General features: G+C 47.9%; 2 protein-coding genes across 5 annotated transcripts in view; one reads left to right on the top strand and one right to left on the bottom strand.

Moving 5' to 3' along the window:
• Window positions 1-16,420, bottom strand: part of ZNF398 (zinc finger protein 398) — a 31,138-nt gene extending 14,718 nt beyond the window's left edge. Inside the window, exons 1-2 of one of the 3 annotated variants that reach the window (XM_065542724.2) lie at window positions 16,100-16,420; window positions 8,889-9,284 (exon numbers count right to left, since the gene is read on the bottom strand). In XM_065542724.2, coding sequence (XP_065398796.1) covers window positions 8,889-9,284; window positions 16,100-16,123 — 420 coding nt within the window. In that variant the 5' untranslated portion in view covers window positions 16,124-16,420. The remainder of the gene's footprint in view (window positions 1-8,888; window positions 9,285-16,099) is intronic. The other 2 variants (XM_074036251.1, XM_074036249.1) reach the window with 2 other exon arrangements.
• Window positions 15,525-21,606, top strand: part of ZNF425 (zinc finger protein 425) — a 42,805-nt gene continuing 36,723 nt past the window's right edge. The window contains exon 1 of one of the 2 annotated variants that reach the window (XM_074036247.1): window positions 15,525-15,796. Coding sequence is in view for 1 of the 2 variants with exons in the window: in XM_045388186.3 (XP_045244121.2) it covers window positions 16,753-16,761 (9 nt within the window). In the remaining variant the exon portion in view is untranslated. Of the gene's footprint in view, window positions 15,797-16,509; window positions 16,762-21,606 lie in introns of those variants that run through there. The other variant, XM_045388186.3, reaches the window with a different exon arrangement.

The following is a 21,606-nucleotide window of genomic DNA, read 5'->3' as shown; positions in this document are numbered from 1 at the left end:
TCTATACTTTTCCACTTCTTCATCCCAATTGCAAAAACACTGGAGTTTCTAATTCTTGTTTTATTTGGGCTTTTAACAATTCCCCTTTTTTTTTTTGAGTTAATACCTGAAGCTTCATTTCTTCGAAGTCCTTAGCTTTTCTACTAATTCCCCTCTTAGTTCTTCAAGCAGGTGCTGAAGTTTTTCCTGGTATATTTGCTTTTCATTTAATAGGTGCTTGAGTAGTTTTGGCATCTTTATGTACTCATCCTGCCACCTTGTATGCCTGTATGTTAGGCATTCAGAATCTGTTAACTAGTTGTTTTTGTGTTTTGTTTTGTTTTTAAGACAGGGTCTCACTCTGTCACCCAAATTGGGGTGCAGTGATGTGATCATGGCTCCCTATAGCCTCGACCTCCTGAGCTCAGGTGATCCTTCCATTTCAGCTTCCCAAGTAGCTGGGACGACAGGCACACGCCACTATGGCAAGTCAATCTTTGGAAACAATTTTTGTGGGCATAGGTCTGGCTATGCTGCCTGGACTGGTATCCTACACCTGGCCTCAAGCAATCCTCTGAGCTCAGCCTCCCAAAGCCCTGGAATTACAGGCTTGAGTCACCACACCTGGCCTAAAAACTAGTTTTTACCTTTCCTCAGTTAATATTTTTTGGAAGTCAGGTTGTCAGCCCACTGTCTCTAGTAGGAAAAAAAAAGTTGGGAAAAGATCCTGGTGGCAAGGAGCCAGAGCAAAGAGGAGAAGGGAGAGACAGGGTGAGGAGGTGGTGGTGGGACAGGGAGGAGGCAGGGCAAAGAGGAGAAGACACAGTGCCAAAGGGGCGCTGGGGAAATCTGAGGAATCCTGGGAAAGCTCCAAGGGTGAAGAGGGCAGTGTTGGAGAAAGCCCCCCTCCTGACAGGCTTGCTTGGGGTGCGGAGCAGACACCATCTCAGCCAGCAGCCCACCCCCACTCCAGCCCCCTCAGTCTAAAAATCTTTACTATTTACTAAGTGTTTTCTGACTGCAAAAAACTATATGGGGTACTGAAAGGATACAGGAAAAATAAGACACAGACCAATCTCTAGGAGTTCACAATGTTTTCAAGAAGAAAGGTGATAATCTAAAGCTATGAGCTTCAGGAGGGTGGAGGACATTACTTCTAAACAGTTACTCAGAGTTAGATACAAACACAAAGTGTACTTAATTCACACGAGAAATCATTCTGAGTATCCACTACATACAAGGTTTTCCCTAAGCACTGAGATAATTAAAATATGGTTTCTGCCCCAAAGGGGAATTTGACTATCTGCAAATGAATGATATGGACAAGACATGGGGCTGGCATGACTCTAAAAGAGATGTGACTTTGGCTAGTCCTAATGGGGATGGAGAAAACATTCAAGTGAGGGAAACTGAAGAGTGCATTCAGAGGAGGACTGTGAATTCTGCCTCGTTGGGGTTAAGAGTGCATGTAGGGAATGACCATATGCAGAAGAGAATCCCACTTCCTAGTATAGACTGGTCTAAAGCTAGGCACTTATCCCTAGGCAAAAACTGGAAAGTTATTCTGTGAAGAAATCCCAGAGTTTTCTAGGAAAATTAAGGTACTCGGCCAGGTGCAATGGCTCATGCCTGTAATCCCAGCACTTTGGGAAGCCAAGGCAGGTGGATCACCTGAGGTCAGGAGTTCAAGACCAGCCTGGTCAACATGGTGAAACCCTGTCTCTACTGAAAATACAAAAATTAAAAAAGCAAAACAAACCAAAAAAAACCCACAATGAGGCCAGGCGCAGGGGCTCACACTGTAATCCCAGCACTTGGGAGGCCAAGGCAGGCTAATCACTTGAGGTCAGGAGTTCGAGACCAGCCTGGTCAACATGGTGAAAGCCTGTCTCTAATAAAAATACAAAAAAAAAAAAAAAAAAAAAAAAATTAGCTGGGCGTGGTGGCACACACCTATAATCCCAGGTACTTGGGAGGCTCAGGCACAAGAAATGCTTGAACCTAGGAGGCAGATATTACACTGAGCTGAGATTGTGCCAATGCACCCCAGCCTGGGTGACAGAGCAAGACTCTGTTAAAAAAAAACAACAACAACCCACAATTAGGTATTATCTCACCCCACTTAGAATGGTCAATTATCTAAAAGACAAAGAATAATGAATGCTGGTGAAGATGCACAGAAAGGGGAACTCTGATACACCATTGGTGGGAATGTAAATTATTACAGCCGTTATGTAAAACAGTATGGAGATTCAAAAAACTAAAAACAGAATTACCCTAGGTTCCAACAGTCCCACTGCTGGGTATATATCCAAAGGAAGGGAAATCAGTAACTGATGAGATATTTGCACTTCGATGTTTATAGCAGCACTATTCACAACAGCCAGGCGATGGAATCATCCTAAGTGCCCATCAATGGATGGACTTGAAAAAGGTGATATATATATATATAAATATATGTATATACACACACACACACACACACACAATGGTATACTATGAAGCCATAATAAAAAATGAAATCCTGTCATTCGCAGCAACATGGATGAATCTGGAAGACATTATGTTAAATGAAATAAGCCTGGCACAGAAAGTTAAACACCATGGCCAGGAACAGCGGCTCACGCCTGCAGTCCCAGCACTTTGGGAGGCCAAGGTGGGCAGACCGCTTGAGCCCAGAAGTTAGAGACCAGTCGGGGCAAAAGCTGATCTCAGTAGGAGAGAGTAGAATGGTGGTTACTAGAGGCTGGGAAGGGTAGTGGGTGGAGGAGATAGGAAAAGGTCAGTTAACAGACAAAAAAGTACAGCTAGATTAAAGGAGTAAGTTCTAGTGTTATATAGTATTGTACGGTTACTATAGTTAACAATAACTTATAGCTAAAAGAGAGGATTTTTGTTTTTTCTTAGATGGAGTCTCACTGTCGCCCAGGCTAGAGTGTGGAGGCGCAATCTCGGCTCACTGCAAGTTCCGCCTCCCAGGTTTACTCCATTCTCCTGCCTCAGCCTCCCAAGTAGCTGGGACTACAGGTGCCCACCACCACACCCAGCTAATTTTTTGTATTTTTAGTAGAGACCCCCGTGTCAGCCAGGATGGTCTCGATCTCCTGACCTCATGATCCACCCGCCTTGGCCTCCCAAAGTGCTGGGATTACAGGCGTGAGCCACCGCGCCCGGTCTAGAAGAGATTTTTTGGTGTTCCAAACACAAAGAAATGATAAATGCTTCAGGTGATGGATATGCTAATTACCCTCATTTTATCATTACAGTTTATACAAATGTATCAAAGTATCACACTGGCTGGGCCTGGTGGCTCACACCTGTAGTCCCAGAACTTTGGGTGGCTGAGGCAGGCGGATCATCTGAGGTCAGGAGTTCGAGACCAGCCTGACCAACATGGTGAAACCCTGTCTCTACTGAAAATACAAAATTAGCTGGGCATGGTGGCACATTCCTCTAATCTAAGTGCTGGGATTACCGGTGTGAGCCACCACGCCCGGCCATGAATACTAAATTTAAATTATCCCAAGGACTTCTGGAGGAGCTCCAGATACACAAATAAAATGTACTATGGAGAAGGTTCTCTATGAGAAATGTCTCTAATATCCTTCCCAGGTACTTCCTCATCCTCCACCACATTTCACAGAAAAATCTGAAAGAGTTGTTGATCATCTTTCCATTTTCTCTCTTCCCATTCACTCTTCAAAACCTGCTCCATTCAGTCTTCTATCCTACCAGTCCACACAAGCAATTATTGTAAAAGCCACCAGTGACATCTACGTAGACAAATCATACTCACTGTCCTCATCTTTCTAAACCTCCCAGTAACATAGTTAACACAAATGACAACTCTCTACTTGGCATGCTTTTTATTCTCCTTGGCCCCGTGACACCACATACTTTCCTGTTTGTTTTTTCCTCTACCTCATCAGCCTTTCCTTCTTTTTTATTTTTATTTTTATTTTTTGGGGGGGACGGACTCTTGCTCTGTTGCCCAGGCTGCAGTGCAATGGCATGATCTCAGCTCACTGCAACCTCCGCCTCCTGGGTTCAAGCAATTCTCCTGCCTCAGCCTCCCTAGTAGGTGGGACTACAGGCGCCTGCCACCACGCCTGGCTAATTTTTTTGTATTTTTAGTAGAGACAGGGTTTCACCATATTGGCTGGGCTGGTCTCGAACTCCTGACCTCATGATCCGCCCACCTGAGCCTCCCAAAGTACTGGGATTACAGGCATGAGCCATGGTGCTGGCCCAGCCTTTCCTTCTTAATCTTCTCTGCTGGCTCCTCCTACCCCAGGAGCGTGGTCCTGTACTTTTTTTTTTTTTTTGAGACAGAGTCTCGCTGGAGTGCAGTGGCACGATCTCTGCTCACTGCCACCTCTGCCTCCCGGGTTCAAGCAATTCTCCTGCCTCAGCCTCCCGAGTAGTTGTGACTACAGGCGAGCACCACCACGCCCAGCTAATTTTTGTACTTTTAGTAGAGATGGGGTTTCACCATGTTGGCCAGAATGGTCTTGATCTCTTGACCTTGTGATCCACCTGCCTTGGCCTCCCAAAGTGCTGGTATTACAGGCGTGAGCCACCACGCCCGGCTGGTCCCGGACTTTCTCAGTCTACTAAACGTCTCTCCTGAAAGTATCACAGGCATTTCAAACCTAACATTGTCAAAGGTGAACTCCTAATTTCCTCCCACCTCCAAGGCCACACTTCCCCAAGTTATTCCTCTCAAGGAAACGCCAACACCATCTACTCAGTTCTTCAAGCCAAAAGCCTGAGTCAGTAAACCTGACGTGGTTAAGAGCATCTGCTCTGGAACCAACCTAGTTAAAACACAACTTTGTTATTTATATTAAGTAACTATGTGATCTCAGGCAAGTTGGGTTATTATGAGACTCATATGCCTTAAAATAAGTAGAACACTTAGAATAGTAAATTCTAACTAAATTATCACAGAGTAAATTTATAATTATTGTTCTTTTTTTTTTGAAATGGAGTTTCACTCTTGTTGCCCAGGCTGGAGTTCAGTGGCACAATCTCGGCTCACTGCAACCTCCACCTCCTGGGTTCAAGCAATTCTCCTGCCTTAGCCTCCCAAATAGCTGGGATTACGGGCATGTACCACCACGCCCAGCTAATTTTTTTGAATACTTAGTAGAGATTTATCCATGTTGGTCAGGCTGGTCTCAAACTCCTCACCTCAGATGATCCACCTGCCTCAGCCTCCCAAAGTGCTGGGATTATAGGCATGAGCCACCGCAACTGGTCTAAAATTACTGTTCCTAACGCCTTATTTCCTAATTCCCACCAGTACCTCTTTTTTTGTTTGTTTTTTTTTTGAGATGAAGTCTCACACTGTCACCGGGGCTGGAGTGCAGTGGCGCGATCTCGGCTCACTGCAACCTCTCCGTCCCAAGTTCAAGTGATTCTCCTGCCTCAGCCTCCCAAGTAGCTGGGATTACAGGTGCCCACCACCACGTCCATCTAATTTTTTTTGTATTTTTAGTAGAGACGGGGTTTCACCACGTTGGCCAGGCTGGTCTCAAACTCCTGACCTCATGATCTGCCCACCTTGGCCTCCCAAAGTGGTGTGATTACAGTCGTGGGCCACTGCACCTGGCCTTCCCATCAATAACTCTTATTGTCAGTTCTACCACCAAACATCCTGTATCTGTCCACTTCTCTCCATCTCTGCAACTGCTACCCTCATCCAAGCCACCTACATCCCTCCTTGCCTTAGTATTTCCTCCCTCCCTTCTTCAGTTCTTGCCTCCACGATTCATTCTCTACAAAGCAGCCAAAGGGATTCTTTCAAATTATAAAACCAAATATAATTCCTCTGCTTCAAACCCTCCAATTTCTCCTCATTACACCTTAGTTAAAAATCCAAATTCCTTTCCTTGGTCTTAAACACCCTACACATCCCTAGCCATTTATTAGAATCATCTATGGAGGTTTTTAAAAAAAATTATTCATGCTTAGGCTCCATCCTGGACCTATTAGGTCAGAATCTGGATGTGATGCTCATCAAAATTTTAAAAGCCTACCAGGTGATTCTTCTTCTTCTTTTTTTTTTTTGGAGACAGAGTCTCACTCTGTTGCCCAGGCTGGAGTGCAGTGGCACAATCTTGGCTCACTGCAACCTCCGTCTCTCAGGTTCAAGCGATTCTCCTGCCTCAGCTTCCTGAGTAGCCGGGATTACAGAAACCTGCCACCACACCTACCTAATTTTTGTATTTTCAGCAGAGACAGGTTTCACCACGTTGGCCAGGCTGGTCTCAATCTCTTGACCTCGTGATCTGCCCACCTCAACCTCCCAAAGTACTGGGATTACAGGCATGAGCCACCACACCTGGCCCCAGGTGATTCTTACCTACAGCCAGGGCTGAAAAACACCACCCTAAATGATCTGACCCCTGCCCCTTTCTCCAGTCATGCTCTTGCTCATTCATCCATACCAACTCACTGGCATCTTTCCTTTGCCTCAGGGTTCCAAATCTGTTTGTGCCTTAGGGATTTTGCATAGCTATTCTTTCTGCCTGGAAAGCTCTTTCTCAGATCTTCTCACAGTTGAATCCTTCCTCACCTTTAAGAATCAGCTTAAATATTAGCTCCTTTATGAGAGCTTCTCTGACACCCAATTGAAAATATGAAAATAGATCACCAGATGGCACTTTGTTTTATTTTTATCAAAGCATCTAAATGTGTATGTGGGTTTACATTATTTTTCTTTCCTCAAAAAAATCTAAGCTCCAGAGGAGCTTAAGTAAATTGTTTGCTGCTATGCCCTCAGGATGTAGATAGCAAATAGTAAGCATTCAAAAAATATTTGCTAACTGAGTGCGGTGAAACACGCCTATAGTCTCAGTTGAGGTATGAGGATGGCTTGAGTCCAGGGGTTTGAGGTTGTGGTGAGCTATGATCACGTCACTGCACTCCAGACTGGGCAACAGAGCGAGATTCCATCTCAAAAAACAAACAAACAAAAAAACACAAATTTTTGTTGAATGAATGAAACAGTAAATAAATAGGCTTGCATGCAAACCAGCTTCCTCAGGGCTATCTCCTGTAGCTTACTTTTATTTATTTATTTATTTTTTTTGAGACAGGGTCTTGCTCTGTCACCCAGGCTGCAGTGCAGTAGTATGATTTTTGCTCACTGCAACCTCTGCCTCCCAGGTTCAAGCAATTCTCCTGCCTCAGCCTCCTGAGTAGCTGGGATTACAGATGCACGCCACCACGCCAGGCTAATTTTTGTATTTTTAGTAGAGACAGGGTTTCACCATGTTGGCCAGGCTGATCTCAAACTGCTGACCTCGTGATCCACCTGCCTTGGCCTCCCAAAGTGCTGGGATTACAGGTGTGAGCCACCGCATCCAGCCAATTTTTATTTATTTTTTAATTTTTAGAAACAGGGCCACCCAGACCTCCTGGGTTCAAGCAATTCTCCTGTTTCAGCCTCCTGACTGGGATTACAGGTGCCCGCCACTATGCCCAGATAACTTTTCTTTTCTTGTTTTTTGAGACGGAGGCTTGCTCTGTCGCCCAGGCTGGAGTGCAGTGGCCGGATCTCAGCTCACTGCAAGCTCCGCCTCCCAGGTTCACGCCATTCTCCTGCCTAAGCTTCCCGAGTAGCTGGGACTACAGGCGCCCGCCACCTCGCCCGGCTAGTTTTTTGTATTTTTTAGTAGAGACGGGGTTTCACCGTGTTAGCCAGGATGGTCTCGATCTCCTGACCTAGTGATCTGTCCGTCTCGGCCTCCCAAAGTGCTGGGATTACAGGAGTGAGCCACCGCACCTGGCCTCTTTTTTTTTTTTTTTTTTGAGATGCAGGCTTGCTCTTGTCGCCCAGACTGGAGTGCAATGGCACAATCTAGGCTCACTACAATCTCCACCTCCCGGGTTCAAGCAATTCTCCTGCCTCAGCCTCCCAAGTAGCTGGCATTACAGGCACCCGCCACCATGCCCAGCTACTTTTTTTATTTTTAGTAGAGATGGGGTTTCGCCTTATTGGCCATGTTGGCCAGGCCAGTCTTAAACCCCTGACCTCGTGATCTGCCTTCCTCGGCCTCCCAAAGTGCTGGGTTTACAGGTGTGAGCCACCATGCCTGGCCAATTTTTGTATTGTAAGTAGAGATGGGGTTTCACTGTGTTGGCCAGGCTGGTCTCAAACTCCTGACCTCAGCAGATCCACCTGCCTCAGCCTACCAAAGTGCTGGTATTACAGGCGTGAGCCACCTCGCCAGGCTTTTTTTTTTTTTTTTTTGGAGAAGGTTTTGCTCTTGTTGCCTAGGCTGGCATGCAATGGCGTGATCTTAGCTCACTGCAACCTCCAACTCCCAGGTTCAAGCTATTCTCCAGCCTCAGCCTCCCGAGTGGCTGGGATTACAGGCGTGCACCACCACACCTGGCTAATTTTTGTATTTTTAGTAGAGACAGGGTTTCCTCACATTGGCCAGGCTGGTCTCGAACTCCTGACCTCAGGTATCTGCCCACCTTAGCCTCCCAAAATGCTGGGATGAGCCACCGTGCCCAGCCTCAAATTGACTGATTTCAATGAATATTTATGTAGTCTCCTCCCCAAGATTCTGGCACACAAGTTAACGAAGAAAGAAGCGGTTCATAGGTAATGGGTAGGATAAACCAAAAGAGAAAAAAAATCCATCTACCAGATAGCCAACTTTGGTCCGGAAAGAGGTTTCCAATCTGAATCTTGGCACTCTAAATGGGTACTAAATTAAATATAAAATGTTTCCCAAATAGACAAACATGAAACACTTTCATGATTCTTTCAGCCTGAGACATTTGAAGAAACTTTAAAAGGAAATAAAAATATCTAAGTAACTGAATGACCAAGACTACTACTAGTATAAGTTTTAGTGGTACCACTTTACATCTGGAAATGAAGGTATTACCTTTGGGATATCTCCCTTAATACCTGGAGGGAGCCGCAGGATCCAGAAGTTCCTGTTGCGCAGCAGGTTCTCCAAGTTCTCCAGCCGCCTCTGCAGCAGCCCGTACTCCTGCAGCAGGGTCCCCAGCACGGCCCACTTGCCCTCCAACTGGTTCCCAAGCTCGGTAACTGTCTTTTCACAGCTGGCTAGTTTCTTCTCTGCTGTCCCTGTCCGACCTTCTAGGTGTAGGAGTCGCCGGCTGTGGACCTCCACCTTCCTCTCTATAGCCTGCACGGCGGCCACCACCGTCCACAGAGAGATAGCTGCTGTCTGCAGGTGTGCCTCATTTGCTGCTGGGGGTGTAGGAAGAGGAAGGGGCTGCAGGGATGTAAGGCACTCGGAGTCCCATTCAGATGTCTGCATGCAGTGGAAAGATGGAACAAGACACTGAGCATTAGAAGGAACCCTAACTCCAAACTAAAATCAGATAAGGACTGCTTAACTGTCCAGCAGAGATTAATTTGAATATAGTTTTAGTACTGTCTCATCTTTCTGAAGCTCACTGGCAACAACAGCCAAGAGACCTGATGTGGTGGTTCTGGGATAGATTGGGTAAGACAGTGAATTAATGAAATTGGCTCTTGAACTAGTCTGGTATATTTCCTCCAATATAAGGCCCAGCTTAGGTTGCTGCAGCATCCTCTGTCTCTGGAAAAGGCAAATGTGTACAGGGATCCTTTCCAGGCCTCACTGAACCTAGTGCCCTCTGATAAATCCATTATAGACTTATGCTCTAGACCTGTCAATCACCCTGTTTACAAACTACAACCACACCATTCAGTAATGGCTGAATAAGCTAAGAATCTTGAATCTGAAGAAAACATGAGAGCTGTTTTCAAATAATGAGGGTTACAAAACAGAAGGCAGAATAGACTTATTTCATCTTACACTATGTTACTCCAGAGGGCAGAACTAAAACCAACATAACGAAATGTTCAGACAGGCAAACTTTGGCCTACAATAAATACATTTTTTGTTTCTTTTTAGAGACAAGGTCTTGGGGGTCTCATTATGTTGCCCAGGCTGGCTCACTCAAGCAACCCTCCTGCCTCAACCTCCCAAGTAGCTGGGGCTACAGGTGTGTGCCTTTGTGACCCACTAATAAATAATTATTGAACTATTCAAAAAAAGAAATTCTGGCTGGCGTGGTGGCTCATGCCTGTAATCCCAGCACTTTGTGAGGCCGAGGTGGGCAGATCACCTGAGTTTGGGAGTGCGAGACCAGCCTGGCGAACATGGTGAAACCCCATCTTTACTAAAAATACAAAAATTAGCCAGGTGATGGTGCACGTCTGTAACACCAGCTACTCGGGGGGCCCAGGTAGGAGAATCACTTTAACCTGAGAACTGGAGGTTGCAGTGAGCCAAGATTATGCCACTGCACTACAGCATGGGCAACAGAGGGAGACTCTGTCTCTTAAAATAAAAAAAAAAAAGAGGCCAGGTGTGGTGGGTGGCTCACACCTGTAATCCCAGTACTTTGAGAGGCTGATCACCTGAGGTCGGGAGTTCAAGACCCACCTGACCAACATGGAGAAATCCTGTCTCTACTAAAAATACAAAATTAGCCAACCATGTTGGCGCATGCCTGTAATCCTAGCTACACGGGAGGCTGAGGCAGGAGAATCGCTTGAACCCAGGAGGCAGAGGTTTCGGTGAGCTGAGATCGCACCATTTCATTCCAGCCTGGGCAACAACAGCAAAACTCAAAAAAAAAAAAAAAAAAAGAAAAAAAAGAAATCTAGGCCGGGCGCAGTGGCTCATGTCTGTAATCGCAGCACTTTGGGAGGCCGAGGCAGGTGGATCAGAAGGTCAGGAGATCAAGACCATCCTGGCTAACATGGTGAAACCCTGTCTCTACTAAAACTACAAAAAATTAGCCAGGCATGGTGGCAGCCGCCTGTAGTCCGAGCTACTTGGGAGGCTGAGGCAGCAGAACGGCGTGAACCCAGGAGGTGGAGCTTGCAGTGAGCGACATCGCACCACTCTGGGTGACAGAGAGAGATTCCGTCTCACCAAAAAAAAAAAAAAAAAAAAAAAAAGTCTTTAAGGGAAATCACATTATTTATTTATTATTTATTTATTTACTTCTTGAGACAGAGTCTCACACTGTCACCCAGGCTGGAGTGCAGTGGTGCCATCTCAGCTCACTGCAACCTCTGCTGCCCGGGTTCAAGGGATTCTCCTGCCTAAGCCTCCCAAGTAGCTGGAATTACAGGAGGGTGCCACCAGGCCCAGCTAATTTTTTGTATTTTCAGCAGAGACGGGGTTTCACTGTGTTCGCCAGGATGGTCTTGATCTCCTGACCCCGTGATCCACCCTCCTCGGCCTCCCAAAGTGCTGGGATTACGGGCGTGAGCCACCGCGTCGGGCCACGTTATTTTATATGATTTTAAAGTCTAAGATGGATAGTTTAAATGTTATCCACTTATCGCTTGAACCCAGGAGGTGGAGGTTACAGTTAGCCAAGACTGTGCCACTGTACTCCAGCCTATACGACAGAATGAGACTCAGTCTCAAAAATAAAAAAAATAAAAAAAATTTTTGTTGAATGAGTGAATAAATAAACAGGCTAGCATGCAAACCAGCTGCCTCAGAGTGTCTTCTATAGCTCAATTTTATTTTATTATTTTTTATTTTTAGAGACAGGGTCACCCAGGTTGGAGTACAGTGGCATGACAATAGCTCATTGCATCCTATAACTCCTGGGTTATTGATCTTTCCAAGAAAATAAAAGGCTGCTCCGAAATAATTTGCTTTGAAACAAAGAGTAGTATAAAAGGAAAAAATTTCCACAACAAATAAGTTGGACTAGGATGACGTATACAAAGCCTTCTAACTCTATGAAACTGATAAGCCACTCTCTTCATCTTTCCAGCCATCTTTCCAGCTTGCCCATTACCTTATTCTCATTTCACCTAGTTCTTTGACCATTCCATTTGCTCCTAGTTTATCTGCCTATTCCTGGCTTTGTTTTTTTCTCTAGTTGATCATGTCAGTCACTTCCAAACCCCCTTCTCTCATGTCTTTCTGCCTCACCTGCTCAGCTAACCTCTAGCCTTGAATCAGTCCAATCATTCTTTCTCCCATTCCTGTAAGCAGATTAGTAAGCACGCCTAGAGGAAACCACCAGGTAAACTGCTGTCACCACACACCAATGGTTTCTAAGCTTTGTGGGGACCTCAACATTGACTCGTGCCCTCCATGCTGCTTGTCCCATTCCATAAAGTGGCTACTATAAAGCCTCAGCACAGTCCTTCAGCTTTTAGTACAGTTGTCCTCAAACTAACATGAATAAGAATCACCTGGAGGGGCCGGCTGGGCATGGTGGCTCACGCCTGTAATCCCAGCACTTTGGGAGGCCAAGGCAGGTGGATCACCTGAGGTCAGGAGTTGGAGATGAGCCTGACCAGCATGGTGAAACCCCATCTCTACTTAAAAACACAAAAATTAGCTGGGTGTGGTGGCAAGCGATGTAATTCCAGCTACTCGGGAGGCTGAGGCTAGAGAATCACTTGAACCCGGGAGGCGGAAGTTGCAGTGAGCTGAGATTGTGCCACTGTACTCCAGCCTGGGACAGAGTGAGACAGTGTGGGCGGGGTGGGGGGGCCTGGGGAGAATCACCTGGAGATATTGTCAAAGCACAGATTTTGATTCAGTAGGTCTGTGAGGAAAACTGAGATTCTGTTGGGTTTTGTTTTCGTTTTTTTGGGATGGGGTCTCACTGTCACCCAGGCTGGAGTGCAGTGGTGCAACCTCAGCTCACTGCAACCTCCATCTCATGGGCTCAAGCGATTCTCCCACCTCAGCCTCCCGTGTATCTGGAACCACAGGCACACACCACCATGCCCCGCTAATTTTTGTATTTTTGGTAGAGACAGGGTTTCACCATGTTGCCTAGGCTGGTTCAAACTCCTCAGCTCAAGTGATTCGCCTGCCTCAGCCTCCCAAAGCGCTGGATTACAGGCATGGGCCACGGTACATGGCCTGAGATTCTGTATTTTTTTTTTTTTTTTTTTTTTGAGACGGAGTCTCGCGCTGTCGCTCAGGCTGGAGTGCAGTGGCCGGATCTCAGCTCACTGCAAGCTCCGCCTCCCGGGTTTGCGCCATTCTCCTGCCTCAGCCTCCCGAGTAGCTGGGACTACAGGCGCCCGCCACCTCGCCCGGCTATTTTTTTGTATTTTTTAGTAGAGACGGGGTTTCACTGCGTTAGCCAGGATGGTCTTGATCTCCTGACCTCGTGATCCGCCCGTCTCGGCCTCCCAAAGTGCTGGGATTACAGGCTTGAGCCACCGCGCCCGGCCGAGATTCTGTATTTTTAACAAACTCCCAGGTAATGCTGACACTGAGTAGTAAGACTTGTCTGCTGCAGTCCCCCACTCTCAGAAGATGACATGTCCTCTTACTTTGAGACAAAAATTAATCAGACCTAAATTCATTCAACTCTCTTTATACTCCTCGCTTCAAACTTATCAGTAACTGAATCTAAGTTTTCTTCTTTACTTAGTAAGGAAGTTGCATCCTATTTAAATCTTAACTCTCCACATTAGCTTCACTTATGCCAACCCCTTCCACTTTTTTGGGGAGGTTGTTCCTTTCTTAGTGTCAATCTGTCTCCTGATTCTTCTCCATAAGGTAGACTGGCACTGTTCAATACAGTAGCCACTACCCACATGTGGCCACTGAGCACCTGAAATGTGGTTAGTTAAATTGAGATGTGCTATAAGTATAAAATACACGAGATTTTGAAGACTTAGTATGAAAAAAATATTTGTTTGTTTGCTTGAGACAGGGTTTCGCTTTGTTGCCAGGTTGGAGGGCAGTGGCAGGATCACAGCTCACTGCAGCCTCCACCTCCCTGGCTCAAACACCTCCCACCTAAGCCTCCTGGGTAGCTGGGAGTACAGGTGCATGCCACCACGCCTGGCTAATTAAAAAAAAAAAAAACAACTTTTTTTTTTTGTTTTGTAGAGATGGAGTCTCCCTGTGTTGCCCAGGCTGGTCTTCAACTCCTGGGCTGAAGCCATCTTCCCACAACTGCCTCCTGAAGTGCTGGGGATAACAGGCTTGAGTCACCACACCCGGCCATTAATGTTTTAAATTGATTACATGAGGCCGGGCGCGGTGTCTCACGCCTGTAATCACAGTACTTTGGGAGGCCAAGGCGGGCGGATCACAAAGTCAGGAGATTGAGACCATCCTGGCAAACACGGTGAAACCCCATCTCTACTAAAAATACAAAAGGAGCCGGGCGTGGTGGCACGCACCTGTAGTTCCAGCTACAGGAGGCTAAGGCAGGAGAATCGCCTGAACTGGGAAGGCAGAGGTTGCAGTGAGCCGAGATGGCGCCACTGCACTCCAGCCTGGGCGACAGAGTGAGACTCCACCTCAAAAAAATAAAAAAGTAAATTGATTACATGTTGAAATAATATTTTGCATATATTGAGTTAAATAAATATATCATTAAAATTAATTTCATCTATTTATCCTTATTTTTTTTTTTTTTTGAGACGGAGTCTTGCTCTGTCGCCCAGGCTGGAGTGCAGTGGCCGGAGCTCAGCTCACTGCAAGCTCCGCCTCCCGGGTTCACGCCATTCTCCTGCCTCAGCCTCCCGAGTAGCTGGGACTACAGGCGCCCGCCACTCTCGCCCGGCTAGTTTTTTGTATTTTTTAGTAGAGACGGGGTTTCACCGTGTTAGCCAGGATGGTCTCGATCTTCTGACCTCGTGATCCGCCCGTCTCGGCCTCCCAAAGTGCTGGGATTACAGGCTTGAGCCACCGCGCCCGGCCTATCCTTATTTTTTTTCAAAAAAATTTTTTTATTTTAGAAACACGGTGTGGACTGCCTCGAACTACTGGCCTCAAGTGATTCTTCCGCCTCAACCCCCAGCCTACCTGGGACTACAGGCGCGCACAACACAGCGCCTGGCTTTTTACTTTTTAAAAGTGACGCCTAGAGAATTTAAGCAGGGGTGTCCAATCTTTTGGCTTCCCTGGGCCACATTGGAAGAACTGTCTTGGGTCACACATAAAATATTGATGATGATAGCTGATGAGCTTTAAAAAAAAAAAAAAGAAAGAAAAAGAAAAAGGTCCGTGCATAAATCTCATAATGTTCTAAGAAAGTTTACGAATTTGCGTTGGGCCGCATTTAAAGTAGTCCTAGTCCGCACGCGGCCTGGGGGCTGCGGGTTGGACAAGTTTGATTTAGAGTTTTGTATGTGGCTTCCCTTATATTTCTATTAGCCAGGGCTGGCACAGAGACAGGATCATCTCTACCATCCCACCTATACACACACACACAAAAAAGGTTGGAAAAAAGAAAAACAGGTCCAAGAGTGGAGGTAGCACTTCCCTCTGCTCTATCCCCCACCCATCGCTGCTCTTCCTCCTTTTCCCAGTCACCCCTCAAGTGCCAGTGTGGCTCCTGACCCAGTACAATGGCTATCCTAGAGGTGACCAAAGGCCTCTTGGGGGGCAAATGCGATCAGTGCTTTCCCCGCGGCCTGACCGTCCCCTTCTCATTCTACGGGGCTGCGTGCAGGCGCGGCCAGGTCTCCTCGGTCGCCCTGGCAACTGGCCGCTGCCGGCCCCCGCAGGCCTTGGCAAACACCCGCGAATGAACCGCCACGCACGCAAGGCCGGCCACTCCAGCCTCCGGGTCCGCACCATTCATTCGGCAGATATTTCGAGAGGGCCTCCCCCGTGTCCCGTGTCCGGTGCCGGGCGCCACGCAGCGCGGCGGGAAGGCGCCTCCGCACACTAAATGCCGCCCGCGCCACCGCTCAGATTGCGGATGACGACCGCTCCCGTGGCCGCGAGAATGGCTGACGGCTCCCCAGCCCAACTCCGCTGCCAGCGTCTGGCGGGTAGGAGTGGGGCTGACACGCAGCGGGCAACCCCTCGGCTTCAACCCAACTGCAGGGCCCCGGGTCTCACAGCTGCCTGCGAGTTCCCCTCAGACCCGCGCCCCAGCCTGGTGTCCCCGGGTGGGCGGTTTCACACCCACCCGCTAAGTCCCTTCACGCGAGGCTGCAGCCGCCAAGCCCGGGCGACGTGGCCCGTGGGACCTGAGAACGGCGCCTGTGCCTGCCAGCTCCCTACCCTCCCGCCTTCCTCCCTCGGGGTCTGGGTCTCGGGGGCTCACAACACTCGCGCGCGGCCTCTCTTACCGGGGCCGGGGCCGCCTCAGCCATGGCCCTGCGATGTCTGGCCCGGGCCTCGGAAGTCTCCGCCGCCGCCACTGCCGCCGCGCTCGGCCCCACGCAGGCCTGGCCGCCGGGTTCTCTCCACAGGCGGCGCCGACCCGGCCCTGCCTTCCCCGCACGGACGGGACTCACGCGGCCGTCGGGGCTCGGGACGCGCAGGAACGCGGCGGAGACGCGGGGCGGCAGGCGGCGGGTCAAGCTGCGGTCGCGAGGCAGGCTCCGCCGCACTCCTCCCGCAGCGGCCCCTCAGCTGGCGCTTTGTGGGCAGCGAGTGCACCGGGAACCGCGCGGGCCTAGACGCGCCGCAGGCTCGCGCTGCCCGCCAGCCGCGGCCAGCGCGCCCCCTGCCGGCCCCCGCGGCCAGCGCCGCCCGCGTCACCTCCACCCCCCCTCCTCCGGCTTGTGGGCTTCGGTGTGGGGAGGATTGTTATTTGGGGCCCACTAGTGTTCCGCTTTCTCATATTCCCACGAGAAGGTTCAGCTGACCGCAGTTTAGGACCCAGCCGCAAAGCCGGGTTCATTCTGGGGAGTGATTTTCTTCACCGAGGCTCGATACGCAGGCGCCCTGTGCAGGGAACGGCTTCTGCTGAAGTGCAGCGGTATTTAAAACAGCGGAAATGTGCAGGGTGAGAGTAAGGGGGACAGGGCTGAAGGGAGCCTGTGGGTGGAATGAGTGACGGGGAGGCACAATTTTGGGATGAAGAAGATATAGATCATTTGCGGAAATTACAAACGTGGTTGCCGAGGTGAGGCGGTTCACGTCCCATGCGGCCCGTGTTGGGATCAAATAATATTCTAAGGTTTCTTTCACATCTCGGATTATTGACTCTCCGGGGCCTGTCTGGAAATGGGATTCTTAATTTTTGTTTATGTATTTATTTAGAGAAGGAGTCTCACTCTGTCGCCCAGGCTGGAGTGCAGTGGCGGGATCTCGGCTCACTGCAACTGCCTTCCGGGTTCAAGTGATTCTCCTGCCTTTGCCTCCCAAGTAGCTGGGATTACAGGCACGGACCACCATGCCTAGCTAATTTTTTTTTTTTTTTTTTTTTTTTTTTTTTGATTTTTAGTGGAGACGGGGTTTCACCATGCTGGCCAGGCTGGTCTGGAGCTCCTGACGTCAAATGATCCACCCGCCTTGGCCTCCCAAAGTGCTGGGATTTCAAGCGTGAGCCATAGCGCCCGGCCTTATTTATTGATTTATTTATTTAGAGACAGTCTCCCTCTCTCGTCCAGGCTGGAGTGCATGTGGCACAAACAAGGCTCACTGCAGCCTTAAACTCCTCGGCTCAAACGATCCTTCCCCTCACCCTTCCCGAGCAGGTTGGACTACAGGCGCAGCTACCAAGCCCGGCTAATGTTTAATTTATTTGTATTTATTTATTTATTTATTTTTCTGTAGAGACAGGGTCTCGCTATGTTGCCCAAGCTGGAGGAAGTGGAATTCCTGAGAGCAGCAGAGATCGAGCTTGGGGTTACGGTTTGCTGCGTCTGAGCTAAAGGACCTGCGAGAACAGGCCGGGCGTGGTGGCTCACGCCTGTAATTCCAGCACTTTGGGAGGTCGAGGCGGGCAGATCACCTGAGTTCCAGACCAGCCTGGCCAACATGGTGAAACCCCGTCTCTACTAAAAAATACAAAAATTAGCCGGGCGTGGTGGCGTGCACCTGTAATCCCAGCTACTCCGGAGGCTGAGGCAAGAGAATTGCTGGAACCCAGGAGGCGGAGGTTGCAGTGAGCAGAGATGGCAGCGCTGCACTCCAGCCTAGGTGACAGAGCTAGACTCTATCTCAAAAAAAAAAAAAAAAAAAAAAAGGACCTGCGAGAACAAAGTGTTACCTGGGGAGGTTGTGTTTTAAGTCAACAGAGTGTGTGTAACTGCAATAGGTTCCTTGCCCAATGCACATAGCAAGTCTATATGCTGAGACACCAGGTTGCAGCAGAGAAAGAGGTCGAATCATACGGCTACCTAAGGAGGAGACAGGAAGAAGCCTCACATCTATCTCCCCTAGGAATTTGGGGTTGGGGTTTGTAAGGGTAATGGAGATGACGGATTGGTGGGAGAGTGCTGGGTGAAATGATGGTACAAGGAGATGAGGAAACTACATTCTCATGCTCTTGCCATTCCTCTGTGGGGGGTCTTCAAACTGCTTGAAATCAACTGTTTCACTGGAATTCGTGGTCTGAAAAACATCTTAAGCGATCCTTAAACAAAAGCCTTATGATTCTAATGTCAGAGATCCTGTCTACAGGAACAACAGGGATGCAAATCAATGCTTAGTCTGAAGTCTGAAATCCTATCTATAGGAACAATAGACATGCAAATGTCAGTATCTAGTGCCTTGTGACTATTAGCAACAAGGAAGTAGGCCAAAGTGCAGCCTGATTAATGCTTAATTATAACTATATTTCTGTCCAGAACCTGCATGCAGTTTTTGTCAACCCTGTAGGGGCAGTTTCATGTGTGTCTTGATAGGATAAGCGCAGGCCCCTGGTTTTCCAGTAAGTCTTCGTTTCAAACGTGGATGAATCAAACCCTGCCAAACCTGTATTTCAACACATGAATGAGTCAATGCCCATAACAGTATAACTATCTGTAAATCACAAAAGTATGAGAACTATCCTGTTGGGGCAACTACTCTTGAGCAGACTAAGTTACTTTTAGCCTGGGGCTACATATGCAGTCTGTAATTTGGGATTTACCTGAATATACATATTGGTCAGATGGTGAATGTTTAATAATGAAAATTACCATTCTTTGAATCACAATATGACCAGGTTACAAAAAAATAATAATCTGAATTTTCTTGGAAGGAAAATTCTGTTGTGTAATTTTATTATTTAAAATGTAGCAGCCGAGACGCTGGGCACGGCGGCTCCCGCCTATAATCCCAGCACTTTGGGAGGCTGAGGTGGGTGGGTCGCCTAAGGTCAGGAGTTTGAGACCAGCCTGACCAACGTGGTGAAACCCCGTCTCTACTAAAAATAGAAAAACTAGCTGGGCATGGTGGCAGGTGCCTGTAATCCTAGCTACTCAGGAGGCTGAGGCAGGAGAATCACTTGAACCCAGGAGGAAGAGGTTGCAGTGAGCCAAGATTGCACCATTGCACTCCACCCTGGGCAATAAGAATGAAACTCCATCTCAAAAAAAAAGTAGTAGTCGAGCACAGTGGGAGGCCGAGGCAGGAACCCAAGAATTTGAGACCAGTCAGGCAAACCTGGTGGGACCCTGTCTGTACAAAAAACACAAAAATTAGCCAGGAATGGTAATGTATACCTGTCGACCCAGTTACTCGCGAGGCTGAGGTACGATCACTTGAGCCAGGGAGGTTGAAGCTGCAGTGAGCTGTAATCACACCCGTGCACTCCAGTCTGGACGACAGACTGACATCCCATCTCCAAAAAAAAAAACGTAGTAAAGTTTTCAAGTTTGATGTTATAACGTAAGAACAATTTCTGTCAGATGCTCCTATGGCCATTTCACAGGGACATTTGTATTACTAAATAAGACACCTTCAACTGAGCTCCATGGAAAGCAAGGCTACCTCTCTGCTTTAATATGGTAATATTACCACCAATTTATTAAATGTTCCTTCCTTAATAGGAATTTACTAAGACAAGAAATTCTTCCTATTTAATTCTTGGCCTTAAAAATTCTTTGGAGGGTACTGGCATTTCATTAAGCAATTTCACTGACTGAAGCTTCTTGTGTACTATTTAAAGAAGATGCACAGTATTTTCAGAAGCAGATTTAAGGTTGTTGTACTAACTTATTTTTAATTTATAATATTTTTGTCTGCTCTTGCTGCTATACATAATCACTAGAGAAAAAATTGTCCTAAAAGTTTGGATCTAGAAATGTGACTATGAAACAATTTAATTGGCTTTTTTAGGGGTTGTTTGTTTCTTTGTTTTTTGAGATGGAGTTTCACTCTTGTTGCCCGGACTGGAGTGCAATGGCGCAATCTCTGCTCACTGGAACCTCCGCCTCCCAGGTTCAAGTGATTCTCCTGCCTCAGCCTCCCAAGTAGCTGGGATTACAGGCGTGCACCACCATGGAGGCTAATTTTGTATTTTAAGTAGAGACGAGGTACCACCATGTTGGCCAGGCTGGTCTTGAACTACTGACCTCAGGTGATCTGCCCACCTTGGCCTCCCAGAGTGCTGGGATTACAGGCATGAGTCACCATACCCAGCCTTAATTGGTTTGTTTTGGGGTTGGGTTTTTTTTTTTTTTTTTTTTTTTTTTTTTGAGACAGAGTCTGTCTCTGACACCGAAGCTAGAGTGTAATAGCATGATCTCTTCTCACTGCAACCTCCACCTACCAGGTTCATGCAAGTCTCCTGCCTCAGCCTCCCAAGTAGCTGGGACCACAGATGTGCGCCACCATGCCCAAATAAGTTTTGTATTTTTAGTAGAGACAGGGTTTCAACATGTTGGTCAGGCTGGTCTCCAACTCCTGATCTCAGGTGATCCGCCCACTTTGGCCTCCCAAAGTGCTGGGATTACAGGCATGAGCCACCACGCCCTGCCAATTGGTTTTTGAGTTAACAAAATAATGACAGTTTCCGGCCGGGCGCGGTGGCTCAAGCCTGTAATCCCAGCCCTTTGGGAGGCCGAGACGGGCGGATCACGAGGTCAGGACATCGAAACCATCCTGGATAACACGGTGAAACCCCGTCTCTATTAAGAAATACAAAAAACTAGCCGGGCGAGGTGGCGGGCGCCTGTAGTCCCAGCTACTCGGGAGGCTGAGGCCGGAGAATGGCGTGAACCCGGGAGGCGGAGCTTGCAGTGAGCTGAGATCCGGCCACTGCACTCCAGCCTGGGCGACAGAGCGAGACTCCGTCTCAAAAAAAAAAAAAAAACAAAATAATCACAGTTTCCATCTGCATCTTGACTTTCCCTGTATATGCACACCAATTTCAGCATCTTCCCTTGCATAGAATCAAGGACAGATTTTTTTCAGCGTATATCCTGTAAAAAGTACCCTCATGGCACATAAATTTATTCAGCAAGTTCCAACAAACTCTTTTGTCTGCAAGCAACCATTGGTTATTGGTAAATCTTGCTACATTGGTAATATTCTCTGAAAATTACAAAATTAAAGCCTTTATCCGATCAGCTTTAGAAAGACATAATAACTGCTCCACCTTGCTTAAGTATCTTGTAAAACGAGACAATTTCAAAATCTACAATGTTTCGCGGGGCGCGGTGGCTCAAGCCTGTAATCCCAGCACTTTGGGAGGCCGAGACGGGCGGATCATGAGGTCAGGAGATCGAGACCATCCTGGCGAACACGGTGAAACCCCGTCTCTACTAAAAAATACAAAAAACTAGCCGGGCGAGGTGGCAGGCGCCTGTGGTCTCAGCTACTCGGGAGGCTGAGGCAGGAGAATGGCGTGAACCCGGGAGGCGGAGCTTGCAGTGAGCTGAGATCGCGCCACTGTACTCCAGCCTGGGCGACAGAGCGA

This window comes from Macaca fascicularis, chromosome 3 (assembly GCF_037993035.2).
Source record: "Macaca fascicularis isolate 582-1 chromosome 3, T2T-MFA8v1.1".
Taxonomy (NCBI): Eukaryota; Metazoa; Chordata; class Mammalia; order Primates; family Cercopithecidae; genus Macaca; species Macaca fascicularis.
The sequence above is the reverse complement of the archived record's forward strand: the minus strand, read 5'-3'. Positions and strand labels throughout refer to the sequence as shown.